The 13,643-nt window shown below is 40.6% G+C and overlaps 2 protein-coding genes across 6 annotated transcripts in view; both read left to right on the forward strand.

The window, feature by feature from the left end:
• Window positions 1-2,269, forward strand: part of LOC119371653 (rhophilin-2) — a 233,731-nt gene extending 231,462 nt beyond the window's left edge. For all 4 annotated transcript variants that reach the window (XM_037642100.2, XM_037642106.2, XM_037642113.2 and 1 more), the window contains exon 15: window positions 166-2,269. In XM_037642100.2, coding sequence (XP_037498028.1) covers window positions 166-516 — 351 coding nt within the window. In that variant the 3' untranslated portion in view covers window positions 517-2,269. The remainder of the gene's footprint in view (window positions 1-165) is intronic.
• A 7,022-nt stretch (window positions 2,270-9,291) lies between these two features.
• Window positions 9,292-13,643, forward strand: part of LOC119407328 (ubiquitin carboxyl-terminal hydrolase CYLD) — a 98,173-nt gene continuing 93,821 nt past the window's right edge. The window contains exons 1-2 of one of the 2 annotated variants that reach the window (XM_049419315.1): window positions 9,292-10,061; window positions 10,325-10,409. In XM_049419315.1, the coding sequence (XP_049275272.1) occupies window positions 9,663-10,061; window positions 10,325-10,409 (484 nt within the window). In that variant the 5' untranslated portion in view covers window positions 9,292-9,662. The remainder of the gene's footprint in view (window positions 10,062-10,324; window positions 10,410-13,643) is intronic. The other variant, XM_037642087.2, reaches the window with a different exon arrangement.

Here is a 13,643-nt window from a genome sequence, read left to right on the forward strand (position 1 = left end):
GTGGTTTGTCCCTCTTTTTGTTTTCTCGGTCCACGTCGTGGTTGCGCTGTTTCATTATGTTCAAGAACCATCACCAACTGGCCCAGCTTTCAATTCTTCTACAGTGCAAAGTAATGTTCTGCAAAGTAAAGTCATTATATAGTGAGTCTTTTTGTTCTTTTTCAGCTGGCTGGTGTGAAAGAAGGGGATTTCATTGTTGCAATTGGTGACCTCGATACCAAGTGGTCAACACATGAAGAGGTGGTACAGTTAATAAGAAAAGCTGGCGATGAACTGACTCTGCGTGTCATCACACCCATGGATCGTAGCTATCTACGACAGAGCCCAGCATCGTCGACCACCTCATCGTCTGGTGTGAGCTCAAGTGGTTCAAGCAGAGTACAGAGTCCCAATGGTTCTATTGCCAGCAACAAAAGCAAGGACAGTCACAAACGGCTGACTTGGAACTTCTTCCGACGTGGAACGTCTAAGGAGAGGCGGGAAGCTGGTTATGATGCCAACATTTTGCTGCGCTGAGAGCATCACTGCACTACACACAACTGGCATTGATGTCATACCCAGTGGCCGCTACCAAGGAACCAAGTGTGCATGAAAAAGCATCCATGTTAAAAGGACAAAGTTAACGGAGTTGTTATACTCTAGTGCTGTAACTACGTTGCGCCCATTTTAGGGTTGCTTTTGATGAGCTGTGCTCAGCCTTGAACTTTCAAGATATGGGGACTGACTTGTGCTATGGCAAGAAATTTGAAAATCTTTGTTAGTGTTGCCAACTGTGTCCAAGATCTGCTGCATTTGCTATTATTACTGCTGTCTGTTGCAAATTTTCGCACTGACAAGAAGTGACTTTCAGTTCTGCAACTTTTTTTGCTGTTAGCACTCATTTCAGCTTTTACTGTTTCACAGGAAATTGTGGTATTGTACAGATATATGAAGGAAGCAGCTACGATAGTCATTGGAGGCAATTTGTAAATTGTTTTGCTTGTTTTGTATTCATGTAATGATTAAGAGGTGTGTGAAATATAAAGGACTTGCATGCTTGTGCTAAGAGTACCATCCTTCTGAACAGAAGTATCATAGCACTTGTGCCATTTTTGGTTATTTGACTGCTGCAGCCATGCCAAATGTGGAAATCACATGACTAATAATTCACGCATATCCTCCAACTGTGTTTAACAGTAGTTGAAATTTAGTGGTCTGTAGACATTGGGCCCTGGCTTGCCGAGAGTCAAATCTATCAAAATGGGTATAAACTGGGCATCTCTTTGTGCAGTATTAGTGCATTAGTTTCACTCAAATTTTGTTTCACAATGTTAGTTCTAACTGTGGTCTACTTGTACACCTGGAGCATCATGAAATTACATTTTCAATCATAGTCATTGCACTAAGCTTCATTTACTCATCCTATATAATTGTGAAAAAAGCATTTGACATACTGATACAATTTGTTGTGCATATTATTAACCACTGTTGTGTTTGATACAGATAATTTCTGCCGTGTTGTGACAAAACAACAGAACTGGATGTATTTCTGCACATGCTTTGCATTATGCAGCAGTACATTCGAAAAGGCTGTATACCTTGCTTGCAGGGTTCTGCCAAGAGGGCTTCAGTAGCTCGCCATTGATGGTGCTGTACCTCACCTTCATAGTAGGGTTTTCACCCATTCTTAAGACAAACTGGAAGAAACTGTGGACTCATAGTAAATTGCACATATTTGTTATTTGCAGCATTTAAATTTTCACGCACACTTATTATGGCTGTTCAAAGCATATAGCATGATTAATTTGAAACTGGTGTATGTGATTACTTTTGTTGATCAAAGATAATGATGTTCAGCATGGAAGGATTGGATGAGTTTTTACTACACACTGATGAACTCGTGAGGAAGCAGCCAACGTGCTGCAGGAAGTCATACAGTTTGTGTGGTGCTTAGAAGGGCATCACCAACAGTGTCAAGATATATAATGTACATACTGTACATATGGACAACCTAAGGCATACTCTATTTTTACACCAATGCTAGCTTTGTGACATTAGATGCTTGTTTTATTGCCTTTTAAAACACTTCGACATTGCTTTTATAACATATATTTGGCTTCAGCTGATGCTGTGTACTAATTACAAATTATAGACAAACAAATTTCAAGGCTTCTGTAATTATTGTTACTTTCTTAAAATATGATTGCATTTCATGGAGTTGTGAGTCGTTCTCTTACAATATATGAAAATCAATTCAACATAGCAGTGAAATAAAGCACTTATATTTGAACACCAGGTTGTATGTGTATAGATATAAACACAAAACACCATTTCTTTACTACAGCTGACAGTGAAACAATGTTTAACACTATTGACAAGGTTTGTTGCTGCTTTAAGATTGTGCCAATGAAGTGTGAAGTATAAAGAAAATAACAATAAAAATAAAGTACAATACACCAGTATTGCCAGATTGCCATTGATTTGTGCACAAGCTTACCTGACAACAATTGTAGTGCCCATTTTGTGGAGGTGTAGTTATGGGATGCAATATTAGCATAAAGAAGCTTCACATATTGTGTGCTTTTATAAGCAACTTTTTTATGCATGTATTACAAAATTTAACCGTTTCTAGCAGTACAGTATTCTGTACGCCATGAATTTAGTTTTTGCATAACAAAATATGAGGTCTGCTTACGGGGCCAGTAGCATCCACGGATAGTTATACCATTCTAATTGGTTTTGGCATGTGAGTAGTTGCCAAATACTGTATTCTGTATTCATCAGAATACAGTTTTCTGTATTCTGATGTTGGAACTCTATTCTGGTGACAATACAAAGGTGAATTATGTGGCAACAGATGTGCATTTAATTGCTTGCTCATTTCGTTTTATAGGGATATGTGTTACAGAAAAAAATGGACAAGGAACTCTTTATATCAATATATACAGGTTGGTATACAAGGTATTTTAACTAAGACATTAATCAACCAGTGGTTATAGTTTCTGGTAGAACATAATCTCTGCTGGTGGACAGTGTAATAATTGCTGTTTAACGTCAGTTACCTTCATGACCTAGTTAGTTTTAGGCACATAGCAATTACATCTTATCATTGCTGGTCCCTTTATATTAGAATACTGATGCTCCATGTCTAAAAAGTGCCCGCTGTGAACTGTTCAGTAATTTTCATTAATGCTTCTGAATAAGAGTGTTTTTTTTTATGGCTCAGTTGCATAGTTTGCTATTCTCGCAACAAGGCACTGAAAAAACTCGTTTTAGGCGCCAAAAATAGGCAGGCAAAGCATCATTTTAGGCTTTCAAAATCGTAAATATAGGCATACTAAATTTTCACATAAATGCGAATCATTTCAAATGAAGACGTGCGCGGGCTCCATCTACGAAGGAAAACAAAAATATTATTGCTTAAGATGGCACAAAGGCGCCAACAGTTGAACATAGCCGTGCAATGTGCTTTGTCCCGCACGGTTCGCAGAACACGGGTCTCTCCCGTGTTCTGCACGGTGAGTCAAGATTCCACTATCGAATCAACACACTCCTGGGTGTCCCCCCCCCCCCCCACGAAACTTTTCAGTTTTGCTAGTGAATATATACACGCATGCATACACAAGCGCACTCGCGAACATACATAGAGTATGGTTGAACCCCTCTTCCACCCTCCGAAAAAAATTTCTGGCTACGCTAATGCAATGAACACCTTGCAAATTAACTTACAAAAACAAAAGCCGCATGCACACCACATTTTCCTTTCTTTTTTTTTCTTTTTTTTTTTACCCTTCACTCTCCTTTCCGCTGACAGCTCTCCATGGTCTCGCATTAGAGAACCGTGCATGCCATGTCTCTGCGGCGGCGAATGCGCGTGTCCCACTTCACGGCTGCTAGCAGTTGTTTCCAGAAGTTGGATGAACAGAGGACTAGGTTGAACCCCATAGTTACGAACAGTCAATGTTGCGCGGTAACATGAATAATGGTTTCAAACTGCTCCCGGGAGTGAAACTTGAGGCTAAATAGTGTTAATATAAGCGCCAGTTTAGAAAATAGGCATTTTATAGGCATTTGTAAGCATTTAGGCACAAACGCCAAAAATAGGCATTTATAGGCACTATAAAAACACTATAATAGCCCTTCTTAACCTCTAATTCATGCTCGTATATCAAAGTGGCACGATAACAAAATAGGAACAAAATAGGCATTTGCCTAAAATCCGGTCTCTAGTCATATATCAAGTTGTGTGTCACTAAATGTACCGTAAAGTACCATGAAAGCGCCCACCCCACTTTCACTGAAAATTGCATTAATCTAGTTATGGGCACTTCTGCGGTCCTAGCAGCAAAAGCCAAGGTGGTGGCCAATGAAAAGCTTCGAAGCAGCACTACAGTAGCTACAACATTGAAGAAAGCATGTTTATTTTTAAATTGTAAATGATGGGTATACAATAACGCCTATTCGCCTTCACTGAACCCAGTGAATGACTCTTGCGAGTCGGTGCTCTCCTTCTGCTCGCTGCAGTTGAGGTGCTTTAGAGTTGCTTGTAGTTGCACTCGCGAATTCTTTTCCCGTCTGTCTCAAAACGCCGAGAGGTGCAGCTCACATTTCTTCCCGACGCACGGTGCCACTAGACTACTTCGATCTCCCTGGCGATGGTATAGGAGAGCATTGTGCAGCTAGCAGACTGCACGAGAAGTGTGGGAACAGCGGCTACGGGCATGCTTTATCAAGAAAACCGTGCGACCACTGGGTTTTCTTTCAAGGGCTGTACGTTGTCACTCTGCCTTATCTCCACCTCCATTGATCTTTCCCTTTCCACTGCAAGTTATTGAATGTCCCCCCGTCAATGCCCCTAGCGGTCTCGTAACTGCTGCAAAGGGGTGAATATTTTGGCTCACGCTGGCACTTTGGGGGAGTGGACGCTTAACATAGAATTTTCAGAATTTTGAAATTTCAAAAATGTTAATACTGGGTGCAAAACTGGGCACGTCCGCAGTACTTTACGGTAGGTTATCTTTGGCAATTGACGCTAGCCATGCACAGTTACTTTTTCCATTTAGAACTGCCATTTCTGTTTGCAAGCTCCTGAGAACTGTAGGATGGTAAAAATTTGTTTCCAAGTAACACTTATTAGTATACGATATATTTGCAATGGAGAATCTGCTTAATAAGAAAGTTGGTTTAAGAGTTCACAAGGTTATTTAAGGCCAGGACAAAGCATTCTACACACATACACCAGCGCAATATTTCCTTATAGTATTATTAGTTATAAGCTTAATAATGAAGCACTCATCTACACGGACATAGTAGCTTTTCTACCTATGGCACCAGCAGCAGTTTAATAAGTTGACATCTAAGCAGCTAATATTATATGAGCTACATCAAAGAGTGAGTATGAACCCTTGTCTGAACCTCGTAGTTCTCGGCTTAAAGTGGAGCACTTGTAGCACATCAGAGTGATAGCATCTGGTGCCATGTCGGCTAGGCTTCGTGTGCTTGCATGTACCGAACGTGTGCAGTCAAACATACTACGAATATACTATGTACTATGCACAATGTACTATGCATGTACTATGCACATCGTTCTCACAACATTTCAGAATAAGTTGAAAATTAAAATTTTTTGTTTTAGTACTATAAAGAACATCACATTGCAGTGTTCAAAAAGCATGCAGAACCAACACAATGAAGGAGCATAACTGACATGTGAAGCTTGTTTGAGTTAGCAAAGTAGATGCAGTAGCAGATACCATGAGCAATTATTGGTTGTCCATGTTACTAAGATGAAAGCTATGTATTACGCTTTTAAAGGGATGAATAGTTTTTAGACATGTACACACAGAGAAGTACGACATGTACAAATACATTTAAAGGTACACCAAAGAGAAAAACGATTTTTTTATTAGTAGTAAATTACTCTTTTACAATACCGAAAACACCACTCTTACCGCAAGAAGATGCCTGGTAAGCAAGAAAACGTGCAAAGACATTATGGGTGGCGATGCCACCTTGAAATTCTCACACCAAACGTCGTGACGTCATAGATTTTGGCGGCGTCTGCTAGGTGATATGTAGTTCCTAATTGGTAAAAATGAAGTTTATTGTCCTCTGAGGGGGCCACAGACTTAACATACCAAGTTTCAGGAAATTTCATTGAGCCAATGTTGCCAAAATCGAAAAATACGCTTTGAAATCTGTGACGTCATATGCAGAGATTTCAGCACGAAATTTAAAAATGAAACTTTGATTTTCTTCTCTATTAATAAACATATAATGAAATTGACAATATTAAAGTTTTCGGAGTACAATTTATCAACCTAAACCGATTCATTGTTTCACTTTAGCGTCCCTTTAAGTATTCATGCCTTTTACGTCACAGTGGCACATTCATTTGGGAGATCGGCCTTTATACAAGCTTTAGATTCCACTGGAAGTAGTGCTGGACTAGCACAGCTTGGGAAGATGATGGAGGCGATTGCGATCATTTGCTGAAAAGAAAACCTGTGAAAGGTCGATCGGATGGTCATGCTATTCAGCATGCTTAAAAGTGCCCTTAATTTCATAGCCTCATCAAACTACATGCAAGTGCAGCTCATACTTCAATAGTTCAAGCTGCAAAGTGGAGCCCAACAGTGCGCATCATAGAATGAAAAACCAGTTTGCAGTGATTTTCCGTGCTGGGAATTTTTAATTAAAAAAAAATCTTTGGCCATAATTGGGGAAAGGAAAAAATTTTGTTTTTGAAACAGCAGGGAATTCTAAGGTTCATGGAGCAAAATATAAAATATGTGCCAGTGAACAAGACATCATACCAGTAGCATAGCCAGGGATGTGGTTTGGGGTCTCACCCCTTCCAAGTTTTTACATACAAACACACACGCACATTCACAAAAAGTGTCCCCCCCACCCCGAAAAAAATCCTGGCTATGCCCCTGCATTATATCATCGATCTATAGCAAATCATTGTCAGTGCACCTACTTGTAGTCACCCAGTTTCAAGTTCTTGCAGTCTGCACTGGTGAAATGCCAAAAAATGCTGTTTCGTACAAATAAATGTGTACAAATAATGTGAATGAATATGAACTGCCAGTGGTACTTGTTGGTCTCAAATATCAGACAATATGAACGAGATCTCCAAAATTCATTAGCTGGGAAACCTCAAGAAATTGAGCTCTCGTTATTCTGTCCAACTGAAATGTTGAATAAACTATGTAACGTTTCTGAACGCAAGTTTCCTTATATGATAATCATGGTTGGCAACATACTTTTTCAAAGAATGCAGGGCAGTCCTTTTCATTCTAGCCAACGTCTCAAAATATGCTGAAGTACTCAAGAAGGACGCGACTCTAATGCAACCAAATGCATGTCCTTGGATACTCTGCTTACTTGCATAATTTGTCATGCCCTAGGAAAAGTTCCAATATAAATACTTTATTATTTTCGTTCTGTTATATTATGAAACGATAGACCTGACACACTGTATTGGTCTATTCTGTCATGCAATACACCTGATAGCCTGTATTAGTTTATTAGACTACAACCAGATGAACCTAATACACAGATAGCCTGTATAGGTGTGTACCAAGCGCATGCATAGGTGTAGTTAGGACCACTGTGCAGAAAAGCAACAGAAGACAAGCTATTATGTAAAAATGTATTAATTTTTTATGCAGTAGCTGTCAGTAATGGTTAGCTTTTTGACATAGGAATTATGCTTCATTAACATAATTAGAACATGCAAGTATGTCCCCAGATATAGTGGAAAATGTAATAAGTGTACCCCTGAAGGTGTGTTTGTCATGAGCCAAACTAATATCATCACGAGATGAGTGTCGAATCACTTGAGGGGCTGACAAACATGCAAATAAGTTCACACCTTTTACCAACAATTGCTTTGCTTCATGTGCTTTTAGAGGTGCGAATGTGTTTACAGTTCTTGAATAGACCAATACCAGTTAATTACAGTGTAAGAAAAACACTTTTACACCGTGAAGTTAATAAAACTACTTGTACAGGGTCGACCACATCTAAGCTGAACACCTCATTAGTATTCAAACCGGTAAAACTAGAACGTTTCTTATACTTCACGAGTGCAATGCCCATTATAGAACGTCTAATCATGGTGTCGACAAACACAGTAATGACTTTCCGAATTATGTATTAAACAACAGCTTCAATGAGGTCTTGAATACTAATGAGGTGTTCAGCTTAAATGTGGACGACTCAGTACAGCATCTATTGGGACCCATAAAGCATTATATTGGTCAAATGTAAGTATATATCACTTCTTGTATTGATCAAATAGATAACTTTGTTAGTCCTGTAGGATACTTTATTGCCCTGATAGAAGAGCATATATCTTTATGGTACCAGTAGCACTTCCTATTTGATCCACACATCCTGCTATGAGTTCTGTATATCCTGTTACAAGATTCTTATTTGTATTTTTTTTAGGTAGATTAATTACTCAACTTGCAGAGCCCGTTTTAGGAAATATCTAATAACTTTCAACTTCCCATAAGTAGGATGTTAAGCCACTGAATTGCAACTTCCTTGTTGGTAAATTTGGCCTAAATTTAAACCTGCTAAGCTTGTTAAGGATGTTTGTTTGAGCAGAAAAATATATGTGATTTCATTTTCAAATTGTGCGGTGAGTAGTGACCGAAAAAGAAAATTTTATTGCTTAGATCTAATTGGAAAATGTGTTAAGTACGGAATATCACGTACTGCCATGCGCGCACAATTCATCGGGACGTTCTAACATTGCGGATTTATGCAAAGCGTGCACGTAGTGATAGATAAACAAACATAGTCCGAGTGCTTTAACGCATTATGCGCGAACGGCCCGAACACAACAGCTCTGTTGTTTAGTGGAAAACCGAATTCGGCTGCCTTGGTCATCTTTCGTCACGGATATCACGCAGTACACTTCTCGTAGGTCGCGGCTACATCGCAGCAGAGTTGGTTGTACATGTTCTAAGGTTGCAGTAGTTGCAGCACCAAACACCTACAAAAAACAACTACCAGCGGAACGCGGACAGATAAGTGTTCTGTGACGCGGATTTCCCTTCGCGCTACGGCGCTACGGCTACGGTGGGTGCATGTTTAGCGGTTTAGCACATGTAGCACATGCACTGTCATCATCAGTAGTCTGAATCTGTTTCAGCTGTCAGTAATACGTGATAACTAAGATCAGTTTTTAAAATTTATTTACTTACGTCAATAAATATATTATTGTGTTACAATCAGGTAATATATTTTCACAAATGTATGTTTCTACATTCGTGCGGCTGAATGGAAGTGGCTTTTAAAGAAGGGTTTGTTGTGTTCGGGTTTCTTATCTGGGCTAGTTGGCGATTCCAGCAGGGTTCATGTAGATTTGACAGGTGTGGTTTGATCAACGGCGCGTTGCACCATCGTCGTTGGGAACTAAGTATAATGATAGCCAGTACAACTTTACTGCAGGTGCCTTGGAAGCTGAACAACACCAAGTGGTTCCTCTCTCTTGCCGTTCCGCCATGTCACTCCAACTGACGCATTGGTTTTCGAGCTGCCGCCGGCTTTATTGCAGCCAACGTTTCGATGTCTAGGTTAGGAACAGCAGTAAGCCAAGTAGGAAACAATTACTGCTCTCGGCATTCGCGCTTCACGAACCGGCCTTATGAGCAAGCCGTTTCGGCATGAACCGCACCACCCAGAGTCACAAACCGAAAGTCCTCTTGGATCGAGACATCCAAAACCCGCGGTTTGATGCTGGGACGTTGTTCGAAGTCCTGGCTGACGATCCGTACGAATCGAAGGTGAAGGTTCAGTCCTTGGACCCCGGGGACTCGGGTGTGATACTCTGTAACAGGGAAATCCTGCGCGAAGTGACGTCCCTCGAAGCTCTCGTGTTGCTGCCAGTCAAACCAGTGCGTAACCGGCTCAAGATATATCGCGACCAAGAGTGGTTGAAGGAGATACCCGTGATTAGCGAAAACAAGCGCGTTGTGGTGAAGGACAAGTTCGAAGGGATCGTCAAGTTCAAGGGAGTCGTTCGCGAATACGGCCCTGGCATTCGGTTCATCGTAGAAATTCAGGTACTACAATCGCATGTTGTTCTAACAGTCTAGCGCCGATATATGTGTGTATACCTTATGAGTGCAAGCAAAAGTCGCATTTGTTTACAAGCACTCCATCTCTTCCGTCATAAAGGGCACCGGGCACAGACGCACTCCAAATATTCAGCCGCACTTATGCCTTGCGACAAGAACTGCTTTGCCTGTGCATGCAGTAGAAGTAGGCAGTCTAAGTGCATATCGCACCTACCTTACTTTTTATATTGACTGGTTTTCCTTGACAGGATGGTACCAATGACCCAATCAAGAGGAAGCAGTGTTTCTCAATTCAAGACCTTCGGCTTCTTGAGGGCCGGGAAATTTATCACGGTCAGTTCCGGTTATAGCCTGTGCTTGATGCCGTTTGTGCTGGTTCCTCAGGTTGCATGGGCATGCGGTGCGAAAATCGTTTTTGGAATCGTTTTTGCCGTATGCTGTGAGTCTTTCGTTTAATGAAGGCTCATGCCAACAGTGATTGTCGCCATCACTGTGAAGAACTGGCATGCATCTGCCGCATGACTGACCTCCATGTTGCAGTTGCAAGCCTCAGAATGCAATGAAGGTGGTGGCCGTAACACAGATAGCGCATGATTGATTCGGGAACATTAATGTTCCTACATTGCGATTAGTACCTACTGACACACGATTAGCAGGTGCCGGCGTGACATAAAAAGCCATATATGCCATAGAGCACATGTCTGCTGGGCACATTTCACTCATTAGTAATGCAGGTTCTCGAAGCCAATAATGTTTATTTTTTATTTCACTTGCGTTTCCCTGTGAGGCATTATTCAATAAAAGCATAAACAATTGAATTGACTGTGTTCAAAATGTGGCAGCCACTGTACTGTTTTCTTTGATGACTAATGAAAAAGTTAATTGACTTCATTGTGGCTAAGGGCTCCTGGTTCATTTTCGCCATCAGCAGTCTTATAATGTGCTCTGAGGCCCTCAGTATAGAGGTGTTCTGACATTTTGTTCCTATTGTAATTTTGAAGCCTGTCTCATTTTCTATATTCTTTGCTGCCTAGTTGCATAGCTGCACAAGTTAATACAGCGGGTGTTTTCTGTCACTAATCCATATCACAAGTATCTCATGTTTGGAATTTTCTTAGCATACCTGCAGTGAAAGGTAACCATTGATGCGACTTTTTTTCAAAACCAAGGATGCCCTGCATGCTAACAGAGATGATGATGTAGATGGGTGACACACTCACGTGTGTCACCCATCTTATTCAGAGGAGGTGACAGCAGCTTGTCATGATAGTCAAGGGGCAAGGAAGAACTCAGCTCATTGGTTAGCGGTTAAGATTTGAAAACCAGGCCGGAGGAATTGAGACTTGGGTAGACGGATATTGTCAGGCATACGCTCACTGTGAAGTTTTTTGCAAGTTGAATTGCCTTGTACTTGCTATTGCACTCCTTAAATGAGTAATTAAATACTTATTTGAAATTTTATTTTTTAGTGAGCAGATAATTGCTGCCATTCTTTCAAATTCTGTCCACTACACTTTTACAGGGTTATGCATATCCCGTTATGTCTTTTTTTTTTCTTTTTTTCCTTTTTGAAGAGCCTCAAACATCTGCAAGCTACTGTAGTACTATACAAATTGTGAATTACTGGCTCGTCCTCCTTTTTGCTTTTTATCGAATGAAGTCACCTCTCTCTCCCCCCCTTTTTTTTACTACAGGTATTTCACTGTGCCAGTTGTCGGCTTGGCCAAATTATGCAGCTCTTGTCATGGTACAATTGCATGTGGCAGAAGTTATAGGAAAAAGAATAGCATGCTGTGCTTTTTGCCACCGATTGTTTCATTTGGATGAAGTGGATGGGAACACATTTGGCTTGCCAAGGCACATGGATCTCCAGCCACATTCCATAATATTGCTCTATTTTACTAAAATATTGTGGTCAGATTTATTATTTTTTTTATGGCACACTATACAATGCCAAATTTGTGTTCATGGATTAGTAGAGGTGTGGAAGTAGTGTTATATACTTGCTTGTCAGAAGGCAACACTCAGCTATAGCACTATCATCAATCTGCTTACGAATGTCTGTTAATGCCAATAAAGGCTGTCACTGCCATATAGCATGAATTATTTATCACACAAAGTGTTTCGGTATACTCTTGGTGATAAGGAACCGCGAGGTCTGGGGAATTATGGCCAGTGCAATGAAAACATTGCAAAGTGGCTACTGAAACTGCTCATATTGAAACTGTAGGCAGGGGTATCGCATTATTAAGACATTTCTTTTGCAGAAGTGGTGCTATGATTACTTATAGGTAATTGTGAGAGCCAATATTGCATGAAAAAAATGTTTGAATCAGCTTTATTAGCACCTTGTAATTTTTGACCCATAATATTGGACTTGGGCAGGTCTTTATGTTGGAGTCTAACTAGACCCTCTGAAGGTAAAGCTATGCAGTCGATGTGATAATAAAAACTTTAAAGATGCCAGGCATGTGTACATGGCACGCATGTAACATTACAGATGCCACATTGTAGGATTATTCACATAACCTGGAAATTAGTAGGATGTGTTGATGCGCATCTCTTCACTTTGCTGGTCATGTTCAAAAATGGCTACTGCATTAATATCTGTGCAAGCTCTCTATACTTGGTAAATGGGCACAATATTTCTACTAACATAGCTACAGGGGACAAATAAACACCTATAGACAGGAGCAGTAGCCTTCAAGTGCACAGTATGCCATATAGCAGCACACAATACTTTAGGGTGACACTGAGTCAAAGCAAGATGCAAACTTAGCTTCAGGTTTTGTCTGATATTGAAGAATTATCAGTTGATCTAGCGCAGCAGTTCACTGCCCAATATATTTGCCTGATTTTGGTTATCTTGTTATTTTCCTTTCTTCTTCAGCAACGCATCACTAAAGGGCTTCCATCAACGTTATTACCACTGACAGAGTGTTTTTATGTGCTAGGCAACTATGATTTTACTCTCAAGTTGATGTACAATTTGATTAATACCATTTATATTGATAATTGTCTTTGGGAACTGCTGTAGTTCTGGACATGCAGTCTGCTTTTCTTTAGCTTGTCATGGCCTGCAGCCTGTCATTTAAGCTGTAAAAGATGCACTTTCATATGTTTGCCTACCTTGGCCTTCTAGGACATCGCTCAATCGATGCTTGAGGTACCGCCTAAACGTTCAGAACATCTGGTCCTGTAATCACAGAAAAGAAAAAAGAATGATGCACTGGTACTTTTCATAAGAAGTGACGGCCAATTGTGATGTTTTGCACATTAGCAAGGGTGCCTAGCCAATAGCAAACAGCACTTTTGAACGATATAATTTGTGCATTGTGCCTCTGTTTGTTTTCCCACTCATCAACAATCTGGTGCGCTACGGCCTTGAAAGATGGCATATTTCACTGTACAGCTAAACCCGTTCCGTTCTCTAAGTGCACAGGGAGGCTTGCTTGCCGCTTTGCAGACCTCGGGCAAGACTGCGTGCATGACCAGGGGCCCAATAAACCATCGATGAGCGGCATACATCCCGCGATGATCTACTGCTGCGTCTATCAGATTAGGCTT

The sequence above is a fragment of the Rhipicephalus sanguineus genome, chromosome 1 (genome assembly GCF_013339695.2).
Source record: "Rhipicephalus sanguineus isolate Rsan-2018 chromosome 1, BIME_Rsan_1.4, whole genome shotgun sequence".
Classification (NCBI taxonomy): domain Eukaryota; kingdom Metazoa; phylum Arthropoda; class Arachnida; order Ixodida; family Ixodidae; genus Rhipicephalus; species Rhipicephalus sanguineus.